This window comes from Microcebus murinus, chromosome 8 (genome assembly GCF_040939455.1).
Source record: "Microcebus murinus isolate Inina chromosome 8, M.murinus_Inina_mat1.0, whole genome shotgun sequence".
Lineage (NCBI taxonomy): Eukaryota > Metazoa > Chordata > Mammalia > Primates > Cheirogaleidae > Microcebus > Microcebus murinus.
Genome location: NC_134111.1, coordinates 59,420,810 through 59,436,122, shown reverse-complemented (window position 1 = coordinate 59,436,122; position 15,313 = coordinate 59,420,810). Strand labels below are relative to the sequence as shown.

General features: G+C 36.4%; 1 protein-coding gene across 2 annotated transcripts in view; it reads right to left on the bottom strand.

The window, feature by feature from the left end:
• DNAJC10 (DnaJ heat shock protein family (Hsp40) member C10) overlaps positions 1–7,216 on the bottom strand; it is a 53,701-nt gene extending 46,485 nt beyond the window's left edge. Inside the window, exons 1-5 of one of the 2 annotated variants that reach the window (XM_012785789.3) lie at positions 6,778–7,216; positions 6,189–6,245; positions 4,946–5,292; positions 2,616–2,778; positions 697–747 (exon numbers count right to left, since the gene is read on the bottom strand). In XM_012785789.3, the coding sequence (XP_012641243.1) occupies positions 697–747; positions 2,616–2,778; positions 4,946–5,149 (418 nt within the window). In that variant the 5' untranslated portion in view covers positions 5,150–5,292; positions 6,189–6,245; positions 6,778–7,216. The remainder of the gene's footprint in view (positions 1–696; positions 748–2,615; positions 2,779–4,945; positions 5,293–6,188; positions 6,246–6,777) is intronic. The other variant, XM_076005733.1, reaches the window with a different exon arrangement.
• Positions 7,217–15,313: the final 8,097 nt, after the last annotated feature.

Sequence of the window (15,313 nt, the reverse complement as noted above, 5' to 3'; positions counted from 1 at the left end):
ACCCTTGCTTAGAAGGAACAAACTATACAATATCAAGTGGCTGTAATAAATCTTTAATGATGCTTATATATGAGAAATATTTTTATATACATATATTGCAACTGATACGCTATTTTAGTTTTTGAAAGAAGATTGTAACAGAGCAAACTATAACTGAAATTTGATTTGATATACAAATTTGCTTTCAAGTAAAGAAACAACCTATTTTATTATCATTGTACAAAGGCTGAAAGCATAACAATCTAATCTAGTATTTATAATTTTCTAAAATGCAATGGAAAATGCAGAACTGTATTTTTATATCCATTTTCATGCAAGTCACAGATCAAATAAAATCTGCTTCCAAAACAGCCAGCCACATTCTTACTCAAAACTCTGAAATCAAAAAGTTCTGAAACTAGACGTTTTTTTGCAAGTTTGTAGCAAGCTCACTTGGCATCCAAATCTGAACAAAATGGGGCGATGTGTTATTTTTATTTCTTTCATTTGGTATACATACTTATGTGTTTTGCTGCAGAAATATTAATGTTTTTATTGTGGTATACTTCCCCACATTCTTCTAGGAACATTAATTAATATACAGTATGCACTACATGTCTAAAATCCAAACGATTTCTAAATCCAAACACATTTACCCCCAAGATTTTTGGATGAGATTGGACTTGTAAAAAGAAAATCATATGCCCACACACTTACCAAATTCTCTTCTTTCCAATGTTATGATTTCAGGATCATCATCATAAATACCTAATTTTTAAAGTACATAAAAATTATAAAATAAAAACTACACCATAAATATAAATTACCACATAAAAATACACTACTTATTTTTGTTTTAATCAAAAAAATCAGCTTATACTAAATGCCAAATTTGAAGAATATGCAACACACAAAGAAAAAAAAAGTAAACAATACTATTGGTGATATATTTAAAGAGTGATCTAAAGATATTAGAATCCTGATATGGACTATTATAGGTGTGGGAAGATTTCTAATATTCATATAATTTCATCTCCACAAAAATTTGTTATACATTTTTAAACTATTCAAAAATAATTATAGACTCAAGAAGTTGCAAAAATAGTCCAAATTCTCAGGTACCCTTCACCCAGCTTCCCCTTATAGTGACATGTTATGTAGCTATAGTATAATATCAAAAAAAGGAAATTAAGAGTGGTACACTGTTAACTAGACTATACACCTCATCCAATTTTCAGATTATATGGTTTTTAATACATAGTACCACTTTAAAATACCTTCTGCTAAAAACCCTATAATTAGAATATTTGCAGAGGTTGAAACATTCAGTAAATATAAATTTTGCTTACAATAATTAAGACCAATGTGAGAAAATTTCTCATTACTATATAAAATATCAAAATAATATTAATTTAGATGAGTTAATAATTATTAGTTATTATTAATAAATTAATAATATTTATTTAGATAATATTAATTTAGATGAGTGTCACAACCACTCAAATCTGCTAAGTGTGAAAGAAGTCACAGATAATATGTAAACAAATGAGCATAACTGTATTCCAATAACACTACTTATAAAAGCTGGTGGCAAGCCAGATTTGGGCTATGTAGTTTGCCAGCTCTTGATACAGACTATGAAACTATTGGGAATATGCTTGAAAATACTATTTTGAAAAGAAAAATCAGTCTTAAGAAGCAAACCCTACAGATAAAAATTTAAAATATTTTATTTACTCTAATGTAAAAGTATTACTTCAGTTCCTAGCCTGCATCTGCAGCTAGTTAATGACTAGGAGAAATACAGATTATCTGAATTCACCTTCCTGCCTTGATAACTGTGTTTACTTTCCCTCTCCTTTGGTTCCTTTAACTTGTTTCCTCCTTCTGCTCTGGCCTTATTTCTTTCTTATTTCTGCCAATACCTTAAAACTTAAAGGAAAGTTTAGCCTTTTTTGGAAAATATGATGCTATAAAAGATATTGAAAGAAATTAATATTAATTCAATATTAGAAATACTGAAATATTTAATAACTTCTAATGGTAATATATACAGTCATTCATCGCCTAATGACAGGGATATGTTCTGAGAGATGTGTTGTTAGGTAATTTTGTTGTTGTGTTTACATCACAGAGTTTACATACATAAACCTAGATGGTATATAGCCTACTAGACACCTAGGCTATGTGGTATAGTCCATTGCTCCAAGGCTACAAACCTGTACAGTATGCTACTGGACTGAATACTGTAGGCAACTGTAACACAAAGCTAAGTATTTGTGTATCTAAACAAAGAAAAAGTGGAGTAAAAATGTTATAATCTTATGAAAGCACTGTCATGTATGTATACGTGGTCTGCTGTTGATTGAAATGTTAATACACAGCCCATGACTATGTATTTTTTTATTAAACAGTAATCCTTATTTTAAAACTATTTGACAAGATCTGACCAATACACTTTTATATCTGTTCAGATAATCTCTGTATACCAACTTTTTTTCCTTTTGAATTTCACTTCCAAGGTAAATTTTAAAAAGCTAGTTAAAATGACACATATTAAATACATAAGTGGTGAAACAAAATTTTCTTTTACTCAGACAAAAAGCAATTTCATAAGTAGCACCATATCACCTTACCAAAATCATAACGATAATAGTTCCAGCTTTCATACTGGCCTCCTTGATTATCCTCAAGTCCCTTTTCTCCATATTTGTCATACTTTTTTCGTAGATCTTCATCTTTGAGCACTTCATATGCTCTATTTATTTTTAAAAAATCACCATGTGCATTTGGGTTATTCTGTTAAAAATTATTAGATATAATACAGTTATTTCAAACACATAATCCAAATCTCTTTGGAACCTTTATGTAGATTCAATTAACCCAGAAATTTCTGGGAGACTAGATACCCATATATGGAGGGGTACCATAATGTAATATGAGCTATCATAGGTTGAAATACAGAAGTATTTTCCCCCATCCAAGTACTAACCAGGCCAGACCCTGCTTAGCTTCCAGGATCAGATGAGATTGGGTGCATTCAGGGTGGTATGGCCATAGACTAAAGAAGTATTTACTAAAGAACTATAATCTTCGGAAAAAAAAAAAAAAGGGAAAAATAACAGAATTAAGAACTGACTCTCCAAAAAGTTGACAGATAATGATCATACAACATAAGTCACTCCTAAAAAATGAGCTGAGAAAAAACTGATAAGCCCTTTGAGACTTTTAATTTTGTAAATAATATTTATTACAGCTAAAACAATTATAAATAGATATGTAGATCATTTTTCTATTTGAAGTAAAATCAACATATTAACTAAAAAAAAGTATGTACCCCAATCTACTGCCAGATAAATAAAAACACATAGCAGAATAACAATCCAAAATTGGAATGGAAAAGTTTCTACCTTGTTTTTTTTTTCCTTTTTGAGACAGAGAGTCCCTTTGTTGCCCCAGCTGGAGTGCAGTGGTGTCATCATAGCTCACTGCAACCTCAAACTCCTGGCCTCAAGCAATCCTCCTACCTCAGCCTCCTTAGCAGCTGGGACTACAGGCACATGCTCCCATGCCAGCTAATTTTTCTATTTTTAGTAGACATGGGGTCTTGCTCTTGCTCAGACTGGTCTTGAACTCCTGAGCTCAAGCAATCCTCCCACCATAGCCTCCCAGAGTGTTAGGATTACAGGTGTGAGCCACCAGACCTGGCCTCCCTTCTTTGTTACTATGCTTCATAGAATTGTTTTTTTTTTTTTTTTTGAGACAGAGTCTCACTTTGTTGCCCAGGCTAGAGTGAGTGCCCTGGCGTCAGCCTAGCTCACAGCAACCTCAAACTCCTGGGCTCAAGCGATCCTTCTGTCTCAGCCTCCCAAGTAGCTGGGACTACAGGCATGTGCCACCATGCCCGGCTAATTTTTTTCTATATATATTAGTTGGCCAATTAGTTTCTTTCTATTTATAGTAGAGACGGGGTCTCGCTCTTGCTCAGGCTGGTTTTGAACTCCTGACCTTGAGCAATCCGCCCGCCTCGGCCTCCCAGAGAGCTAGGATTACAGGCGTGAGCCACCGCGCCCGGCCCATAGAATTGGTTTTTGAAGAATGCTTTCATGTGAATAAGACTTGGATGTAAATCCACCATCTCTTATAACTTAAAAATCATATTTTAAGATTTTAAAAAAAATTTTGAAAAAATAAAAATCCTAAATATGATAGAATGTAGATGGCAAGGAAAGATATTAAAAGTTTTAAAGAAATATTGTTTCTATTGCTCAGCTTCACGCAATTGAAATAAAATAATCCTATTTTAAAAATTCTACCTAGAAAGAGAAAATTATAATTTAACCATGTCTTTCTCCTTGTTAATAAGGCTGGCTAAATCTCATTAACAAAGTATTGAGTAAATTATAAAAATACCATGAAAATTAAAACTAGTTTTGAAAGATAACAGTATTTAACACTGCTATCTTTCAAATATTTACGATTGGAATTATATTCAGCTCTCAAGTTTTAATTTATAACTTTCTAATTCTGGTCTGTGGACTTGTATATGAAAAAAATAGTAAAAGCATACTATTATTAGCTATTACTGCCATTTTTAGTATGTTGTATCCTCTGAGTCTTAAAGCAATATTTTTTCTCCTATTGTCCTAAAATACTTAATCTTAACCTACTTAACCAAGAAAACTACTTCACAGATGTTATTGTTTTGGGGGGGATTAATGTCTTTAATAGAACTGCAGGAAATTAGTTTACAAATTAAGAGGGTACTATATTCTTGGTATTGATAATCCTTCATACTATATTCTACACAAGAACATCTTGCTTCTTCTGTTTTTAGCAAAGAAGTTGAATTGTAATTTTGACATGTGATTGTTCTTAAGCATTTTGAACATTTACCTAAAATAATTTAACTATCAAAACATACCAAAATGCAATGAGATATTTTTAAAAACAAATTTTTACCTACCGGGTTTTTATCAGGATGTAACTTCAATGCCAATTTCTTGAAAGCTTGTCTTATTTCTCTACTGCTTGCTGTTTTAGATACTCCAAGTAAACTGTAAAAATCTTGATCTGTGCCCACTAAAATGGCCATATACACTATTAGAAAACAGAGAATGTTCCTTTTCAAGTCTCTGATATAGTCATCTTTATTTAACCAGACTCCCATTCTTTTTCTTATACAAGTTCTGGTTCAAGTGAACATTAGGATACACTGCTGGTTCCAGTGGATATATGTGAATTTGAGAATTTCTGTCCACATTACTTCAAGGGTGAATCAAGCATCACAAAATTGTCTCCAAAAATGTTAATCTAAACAGAGGAAACATGGCAGTTAACATATATTTCAAACTAAACAATAACAACACAATTTATCAAATAACACTGTCAGTAATACAATCTCCATTAAATGGCAGATCAGTGGTAATGTAGGCTCTATTCTTTGGGGGCCCCCTTCACTGTTTCCATATTCAGGTAGCCAGATTTGTGAAATCACTCAAGATAGCAGATTAAAGGCAGGGATGATGGTAGAGCTAGAATGATTATATACATACTCAGCAATTTATACAATGAGAAAAGGCCTCTAATCAGCATCAGAACACAAGGGTGGGAATAACTTATGTTTCCTTCTTCTTTCTACCCAGTTTTAGCGTTGTCCTTTTTAACACTTACTTTTTAGCTACTTTACCCTCTCAGGCTGTCTAGTTTTCATTTTAATCAGACTTAATTGTAGGAAATGTGCTTTGGTGGTGGGACTAGAAAGAAGCTTAGGGTCCTTATAAAGGATCTTTACTTTCCATATAACCTTGCCAAAAATGGCAGTGAATTATATTGTTATAATGGACAAACTACACGGCAGTCCATCTTTTCCCCTGAATTCTCTCAGAAGGTGCTTAAGTTGAATTTAAGTAGAGAATAATAGTAGAATAATAATTGTAAGTTAACAGTGTAATTTTACTGCAAAGTTCATGTCTGGTATAAACAGAAATAGGAAAAGAAACAGAAAAGGAGAAGGAAATGGTTATTAATAAACATGCTCACTAATGCAGGGTAAAAACAATTATTACTTCAACATACGACATTTAAACTCGTGTATTTTAGTTCCAAAGATATCATAATGCTTGGAAGTCTAACTTTCATAGCACCCTCAGTTTCTCCTTTCTTCATTTAATCCTAAATGTCTATTTAAAAAAAAATTTTCTCCTTACCCATAACTGGTCTTCAGCTCATTTCTAATACCTCCTTTTCATCCCACAAAAGTACACCTTTGTAAAACATAATGATGGAGATTAACAAATATTCAGACTAGAAAACAAGCATCAGAAAAAAAGAGAATATATTCACAATCACTACTCTGGGATAAGATGTTCCTTGCCTAGGGGTTGTTCAGTTAACGTGGGTGTGGCTGAACTGCCCTAGGCCTGAGCAGCGGGACAGGTGGAAGCTGCAGGTTAAATGCAAGGCGAAAAGTTTCAAGTTTCCTCACTCCAGAGTGGGATAGGGGAGAAGGGAAAGTCGGAGATATAGCAGGAATGGGACTGTCAAGTGTTACTGGTGTCTGAAATCTCAGGCCGGACTAAGGAAGAAGGGAGTCTGAGTAACTGGAGCGGAACCGCTGAGAGGAAAGGTGGTGCGGGTAAGAAGGAAGATGATGGGGAGTGAGAACACAATACACTGGTCTCAGGAGCGCAGAGGAGGGGAGGTCCAGGCGCGCAGGCGTTTCTCCCCTCCCTTCCCGGAGGGCCCAGGCCGCCGCCCGCTCCAGCAAAGCCCTGGCTGGCCCCGGCCCATGCCCACCTTGGAGTCGCGGGGTCGCTTCCTGCAGCTACTCCCCCATCCTCAAGCCCCGGCGGCAGACCCAGCCTCTCTGACGCCAAGCTGTGAGTGCGGGACGGAAGGACTCACTCTGCAACGCTGCAACAGCCCGCCGCCGCGGGCGGAATGGGGGAGGACCAACCGCACCGGCAGTGTCGAACGCGCGACCCGCCCCGGTCGGCTCCTCACGCTTCGGTCTCCACTGCGAGACGGGGCGGGGCCTGGCGCGGGGCATTGTGGGAAAGGCGTGGAGACCGTGGCCTAGGAGACCTGCTGCAGGCCTGGCAGGCGCGGCGCAGCGGCGGTGGGTGAGGAGGGTGGTGTAGGTTTAGGTTGACGTGGCCATCTGCGCGGGATCCGGCTCCGGCTCCAACCCGGAGCTGAGGGACATCCTGTGACCAGTGCTGCCAGCGCCCGGGGCCGGGGTCAGGAACGCCGGACAACGAGACCCGCCCCTTCCTGGTTCCGTTGCCAGGGTGACGAGGAAATCCCGGAGGGCGGGTTGGCTAGCGCTTTTGCCGAGAGTGTTCTTAAAGGGAAGACGGGGCTGTAGAGGATTTTTGTGGTTGATGTGTGGGTGAGGTCGAAAGGGGAAATTTGGCGGAAAAAGGAGAGTTTGCCTGATGTGACATTGATTTAGGCAGTAGGAAACTTGGAAGAAATAAAACTGTTTACAACTTTGGGCGTGCGTATCAGCAAACGTTCGAGCCTTCTTCGGTATCTCCTGGCTTTCTAGTCATCCACGGTAAAACTGGAGGGTTATCCACACGCCTCTCTCACCTTTACCTCTAAATGATGTGGTACAGAAACTGCATTTTGACCCACAGCAATATAATTATAACAATTGAATATTTACAACCTCTAAAAGAGGTTGCTGAAGAGAATACCTGCGTATGACACCAAACCTAACATGAAAAAAGTTGTAATTGGTAACAATCTTATGGGTAGTAAATCAAATTTCAGCTTATAAACGCTTGAAGACTATACGGAGTCCATGGCTAATACATGGCCAGGAAGAAGAGGAAGTAGAGTGAACAAAGGCCAGAAATGTTAGAAGTAGCCTGATATAATATTAATAGTAGCTAATATGTATCAGGAACTGGTGTAAGCACACATGTTTTAACTCATTTAGTCCTCTATATAATCTTACAAAATAGTGACTTATTATGACCATTTCCCAGTTGAGGAAACTGAGGTAAATATGTGATAGTGCTGGGTGTCACACCTAAGCAGCCTGGCTCCACAGACTGTGATGTTAATCATGCCACACTGTCAACAAACAAAATCCTAGAGTAAATTGAAAAGCAAACAGAAAATTGGAGAATTAAGCAAGGGCATTTCACAGAGGAGTTTTTAATGCCAAGATGAAGATACAGATTTTATCTTGTAGGTAATGAGAAAATGTTTTAAGCTTTGAAGTAAGGGACGGAGATTGTATTTTAGATCATTCTGGCAGCCATTGAAGAGAAAATATAAAGGATGCAACACTGGAGAAAGAGCAGTTAGGAGAATGTTAGAGAAATAAGATAAATGTGGCAAGTGATGGTGATTGGATGGATATGCTAAATAAAGGAAAGGAAAGATTAAAGGTTAATTTCTGATTTAGGTAGCTGAGTAGCACTCACTGAATGACTACCTGTTTAGGGAAGAGACAAAAGGTTCTGATTTGGACATATCCAGTTCAAGATGCCTAGATTATGCCCAGGTGAAGATCCAGAATAAAACTCATGTGAAATGTGTAGATTGGAGAAAAAAATTAGGGAGTCCATTTATGGTAGTTGGACCCATGAGAATGAATGAGAACACTCAGAGAAAGTGTGCAGAATAAGAAAAGCTGGAGACCAAGGATTAAAATCTTGGGGAATTCTAATATCATGAATGTAAGCTCCATGAAGACAGAGATTTTATTTTCTTTTATTTATTGTTATATCCCCAGTTGTTCCTAGTACATGGTAGGTACTAAATAAATACTTTGTGAATTAAAAAAAAAGTTAATTTCAGAAATAGACTAAAAAGAAGAACTCATATTGGAGTAAAAAAGAAATGATCAGAGATATACAAAAAGAACAAAACATTAAGGAAGTTAATAGTGACTCAAGTAAGATACCAAAACTTGTTAATTGGATCTGGCAGTTAGGATATAACAGGAACTTTAGCAAGCACAGTTTGGTGATGGTAATGCTGGAAGCTAGACTGCAGTGGACTGAAGATTGGATGGGAGCTGAGGAAATGGAAATAGGAAGTATATATACTCTTGAAAGTTTGGGTGAGAAGAGAAGCAGGGAAACTGTAGTGTAATTAGAAGAGGATATGGATTCAAGAAAGGAAATGCTTTAAGCTTGGAAAGATTTGAACAAGTTTATAAGCTGATTAGGAGCCAAAAAAGAGAAACCTGCAGATACAGGACAGAGGGAATAAAGAAACACTGGACTTAAATGGGACTCTAGAACAAATGGGTCTAAGAGATATTTACAGAACATTCTACCCAAAACCTACTGAATATACATTCTTCTCATCCACACATTGAAAATTCTCCAAGATTGATCATATTTTAGACCACAAAACATGTCTCAACAAATTTAAAAAAAAATAGAAATACCCTTAATGACCTAGCCCAAAGAACAGTAAACCATTTTAAAATGAATAAATGAACTATTTTAAGTTCAAGCAATCCACCTGTGCCTATTTAAGTCCAGTGTTTCTTTATTTATTTTCTGCTTGAATGATCTGTCCAGATCTGTCAGTGAGGTGTTAAAGTCCCTGGCAATTATGATGCTGCTGTTTATCTCTTTGCTTAGATCTAGTAGAGTTTGCTTTAGAATCTGGGTGCTCCTGGGTGTTAGATGAATAATTATTTAGGATTGTTATGTCATCTTGTTGAATTGTTCCTTTTACCATTACATAATCACCATCTTTGTCTTTCTTTACTATTGTTGATTTAAAGTTCATTTTATCTGATATGAGAATGGCAGCACCTGCTTTCTTTTGGTTTCCATTTGCATGGAATACTTTTGTCTGTCCCTTCACCTTGAGTCTGTATGAACTCTTGTGGGTTAGATGTGTTTCCTGGAGACAGCAGATATATAATTGGGTTGTATTTTTTCATCCATTCAGCCAACGTGTGTCTCTTCAGTGGAGAATTCAGACCATTCATGTTGATTGATAGAACTGATATGTGGGATATTGTTCTGTTCATCCTGTTGGGTTGTACTTTATTGCTTTACTTTACCTATTGTGCTGTTGTTTTAAATGTGCTCTGAGCTTTAGCTTTTTGGTGGTTTTACTCAGGTGGGTGTCTATTGTGCTGATCCATGTATAATGCAGTTTTGAGTACTTCTTGCAGGGCAGGTCTGGTCTTTACAAATTCCCTCAGTGTTTGCTTATCTGGAAGTCTTTATTTCTCCTTCATATATGAAACTTAGTTTTGAAGGATACAAAATTCTAGGCTGGCAATTCTGTTTAAGAAGACTGAAGATGGAGCCCCAATCCCTTTTGGCTTGTAAAGTTTTCATTGTCTAATTTGTAAATACATTAAAAAGTCTTGGTTGACATCTTGAAATCACCTGTAGCACCTACTAATGGAGTTGAAATTCAATGTATGTGTTGAATTCACTTGAATTTGCAGAGTTGCTTATATTTCTATAACTGTAATTTCATATTTTTCATCTCTAATAAACAGCCTTTCCTTTAACTATAACTAACCTTGCTTTATACTTATTTACCTACATCCCAGTTATTTTGACACTATAGTTTTTAGTGTTAAAAATGTTATGTGGTGGCCGGGCGCAGTGGCTCAAGCCTGTAATCCTAGCACTCTGGGAGGCCGAGGCGGGCGGATTGCTCGAGGTCAGGAGTTCGAAACCAGCCTGAGCAAGAGCAAGACCCCCGTCTCTACTATAAATAGAAAGAAATTAATTGGCCAACTAATATATATATATATAAAATTAGCCGGGCATGGTGGCACATGCCTGTAGTCCCAGCTACTCGGGAGGCTGAGGCAGAAGGATCACTCGAGCCCAGGAGTTTGAGGTTGCTGTGAGCTAGGCTGATGCCACGGCACTCACTCTAGCCTGTGCAACAAAGTGAGACTCTGTCTCAAAAAAAAAAAAAAAATGTTATGTGGTAATTAAACACTTAATCTAACAAAAATAAAAGTCGAGCAGGCATAGGAATATATACAGCATATATACATATTTATGTACACATACATGAGTAGGTATGTCCTATATATTTTGGCTTTTCTTGGGACTAACCCCTAAATAAATACTTGCTAAATTGAATGGAAAGCAAACCAAACACAAGTATAGGCTGATAGTCCTAGTGAAATATATTTTCTTTCCATTTCATCACGTAAACAATAGGAGGACAGGAGATCAAGTTATAGACTGATAAAATGTGCCTGCCTACCTATCTACATCCCAAATCTCTAGAGATGACAGAGAAATTTAGTTTTTAAAAAATAAATCCATTTCATTGCTGCAGGATAAGAAATGCCCTCAATGCACCAGAAATTTTGAGGAATACTTGAAATATGGAACACAACAGGTGTTGAATTGATAGAAGAAATTACTGAGCAAAACACAAGTGAAAAGAATATTGCAAAATGTGATAATGGCTCTGGATGTTCCTTCCAGTGAAGAAGAGACGATGTGGAAATTAGGGAGATTGAAGATGATGGTTTGTTGTGGCACTGCATTTAGGATAGCTAGGATGGTTGGCCCTATGTTGGGTGTCCTCAAGAACACCCCCAAGTTTGATGATGACACCCAGGACTAGGAATATAGTTGTTCTTATGGCTAAGATTTATTATAAAGAAAGAAGACAAAGCAAAATTAGAAAAGAAAAAAGGTACATGGGCAAAGTCTGGAGGAAACTGGGTGCAAGCTTCCAAAGTCTTCTCCCATTGGAGGTGCACAGAATGCACAACTCCAGAAATGAATTGTGACAACATGTACAAAATGTACATGTAACAACATGTACATTTCCCTGTTGCGTACAGGGAAATTCATCAGAGGCTAAATGCCTAAGATTTTTATTGGGAGATGGACATGTAGACATCCTCTGCTTAGACTCTGAGAAGGAAAGTAGGTGTTCAGCACGAACCACATTGTTTTTAGAGTTCAGGCACAGGCATTGTTTTTAGAGTTCAGGCACAGTGAACCGCTCTTTATTTTTTATTTATTTTTTTATTATTATTCTATTTTATTTATTTATTTATTTTGAGACAGAGTCTCACTTTGTTGCCCAGGCTAGAGTGAGTACCGTGGCGTCAGCCTAGCTAACAGCAACCTCAAACTCCTGGGCTCCAGCGATCCTCAGCCTCCCGAGTAGCTGGGACGACAGGCATGCGCCACCATGCCCAGCTAATTTTTTCTATATATATTAGTTGGCCAATTAATTTCTTTCTATTTATAGTAGAGACGGGGTCTTGCTCTTGCTCAGGTTGTTGGTTTTGAACTCCTGACCTGGAGCAATCCGCCTGCCTCAGCCTCCCAGAGTGCTATGATTACAGGCGTGAGCCACTGTGCCCGGCCTCCACTCTTTATTTTTAAGGAAAGTTTTATATCAGCAAAGGTTGTTCACCAGCGAGGTTCCCAAACACCAGCCAAGGGCCAACCTTTCAAGCAAGACTTTCTAAGGATAGCAGTCTCAGGCTTGTTATGTTAACATTTTTCTGCACAATTCCTATAACCACCACTTCTCCACACACGACCAATCAAGAAGTATATAATGGAGGCATCTGCTGCCAGACAGTTACAGTGAGGATATAAGACTTTTCTGGGTTGTTAAGGAAGGGTCCTGGTTTGCTAGGAGGGAAGAGAAGATGCCATACTCAGAAAATTAATGACTGGCACACTTTTCTCAGCAGTACATTTCCCCCCTGCCTTCATGAACACCAGGAAGAGCCTACAGTATGTAGGAACAGCTTATACTTCTAAGCTATCGTGTATATATACTTAAATATGTTTCAACATTTGATTGTTCATTACAAGTATATGGTAACAAAATTATTTTTATATGTTTAATCGTGTATCCTGCAACATCACTAACTTAAGTGACTATATAGTAGCTTTTATTGTAGATTCCATTGGATTTTCTACAAAAATGATCATAGTATCTGTGAATAAAGACAATTTTACTTATTTCCAACTAGTGCTTTTTATGTCTTTTTCTTGTCTTATTGCACTGAATAGAACCTCTACTACAATGTTGAGTAGAAATATTGAATAGATTGTTTCTAATTTTAAGGAGAAAGCATTCAGGGTTTCACCATTAAGTATGATGTTAGCTATAGTTTTTTTTGTAGATGCCCTTTATCAAATTGAGAAAGTTTCTTCTCATCCTAGTTTGCTGAGTGATTTTAGAAGAACCAGATATGGGATTTTCTCATATGCCTTGTTTGTGTTTATTGAGATCATCACTTTTTTGTAGTGTTTTTTTTTCTAGTTAGTTAATATAATAAATTAAGTTGATTGATTTTTGAATGTTTAACTTTTTATTCCTTGGATAAACTACTCGGTCATGATGTATTCTTTTTTTTATATATTATTAGATTTGATTTGCAAAAATTTGTTTAGGATTTTTGCATCTCTGTTTAATGGGGATATTGGTCTATAGTTTTCTGTTTTTGTGATGATTTAGTTTTGGTATCAGCATAATGCTGGGCTCATAAAATGAGTTAGTATGTATTCACTCCTTTTTCATTTCCTGCAAGAATCTGTGTAGAACTGGTATTACTTCTTCTTTAAATATTATTATTTGGTAATTCACCAGTGAAACTATCTGGGGCTAAGATTTTATTTGTGGGAAGATTTTAAACTTCAAATTCAATTAAAAAATAGATGTAGAGCTATTAAGTCTATTTATTTCTTTTTGTTTAATTTTTTATTTTAAAATAATTATACATTTATAGGAAGTTGAAAAAAATAACATGGAGATGTCCTCTGAAGACTTCACTGGATTTCCTCAATGGCTACATTTTGTACAACTATAGTACAATATTGAAACAGGAAATTGACATTGGTATGTTTGTATAGTTCCATCCCATTTTATCACCTGTAGATTGATGTAACCACACCTACAATAATACAGAACTATTCTGTGACCACAGAGCTACACTTTATGCTACTTCTTTAGTCATAGATTACCTCCACATGCCCCATCATCCCTAACTCCTGACAGCTGATACTGTTTTTTCATCTTTATAATTTTGTCATTTTGAGAATGCTATGTAACCTAGTACCTTGTGAGATTTGCTTTTTTTCACTCAGCATAATACCTTTGAGATCCATCCAAGTTTTGGCAGGTATCAACAATTAATTCCATTTGTTTTATTTTGGAATAATAGTCCATGGTGTATATGTACCATGGTTTAACTTTTCACCTATTGGAGAATATCTTTGTTGTTTATAGTTTGGGGCTATTTAAAATAAAGCTACTATGAATATTTGTGTGTATTTTTTTACGTGTGTATGTAAGTTTTTATTTTTCTGGAATAAGTGCATAGGAATGTGATTGCTATGTTGTATGGTAAGTGAATGTTTGCTTTTTAAAGAAACTGAACAACAGTTTTCAGAGTGATGTACCATTTTGCATTTCTACCAGCAATGAATGAGAATTCCTTTTGGTAGAATAATGATTCATCACAAAACCAAAAGATGGGATTGCATTGCCTGCTCAAGCACAAATTAATTTGCATTCTGTCTAGGATAGTAAATAAACTGCTTAATTTTTAGTGTCAATGCCAGCAGAGTTAACGGAGTAATATTGGGAAGAGGAAATATTCCACATTCTGAAGCAAGACTTAGAATCATGCCCTCCTTGTATGATAAGAGCCCTCAGAGGTGCTAATCTACCAACCTAGGACAGGTTCTGGGGCACATGGACGTTTGAAATAGTACTAGAAGAAGGGGAAAACATGGGAGAAAACTTCCAAGAAAGATGAGCTCTCAAAAAGAATTGTAAATCTCATGCTTGTTTAAATAAGGGATCAGCTACAAGATATAAATGAGAAATAGGCTCATTTCTACTAAAAAGACCTGAGGGAACATAATTCAAAGTATGAGGTAAAGAAGGGATAAATGAAAAAAGCTAACATTATTGTACATCATAATATGGTAGACTTACTCCATTGTGAAAAAGATAACTGTATTAGGATTTTCCAGAGAGACAGAACCAATAGGGGATAGATAGATAGATAGATAGATAGATAGATAGATAGATAGATAGATAGATAGATAGATAGATAGGTAGATAGATAGATAGATAGATAGATAGATAGATAGATAGATAGATGAGAGAGGATGTATTAGGGAATTTAGGTCATGAGATTATGGAGCCTGAGAAGTCCCACAACAGACTGTCTGCAAGCTAGAGACCCTGGGATGCTGGTAGCATGGCTCAGCCCAAGTCCTAAAGCCTCAGAACCTGGGAAGCTGATGGTGTGTAACTCACAGTCTGAGATCAAAAGCCTGAGAACCTGGTTGGGGGTGGAAGTGCTAGTATAAATCCTGGAGTC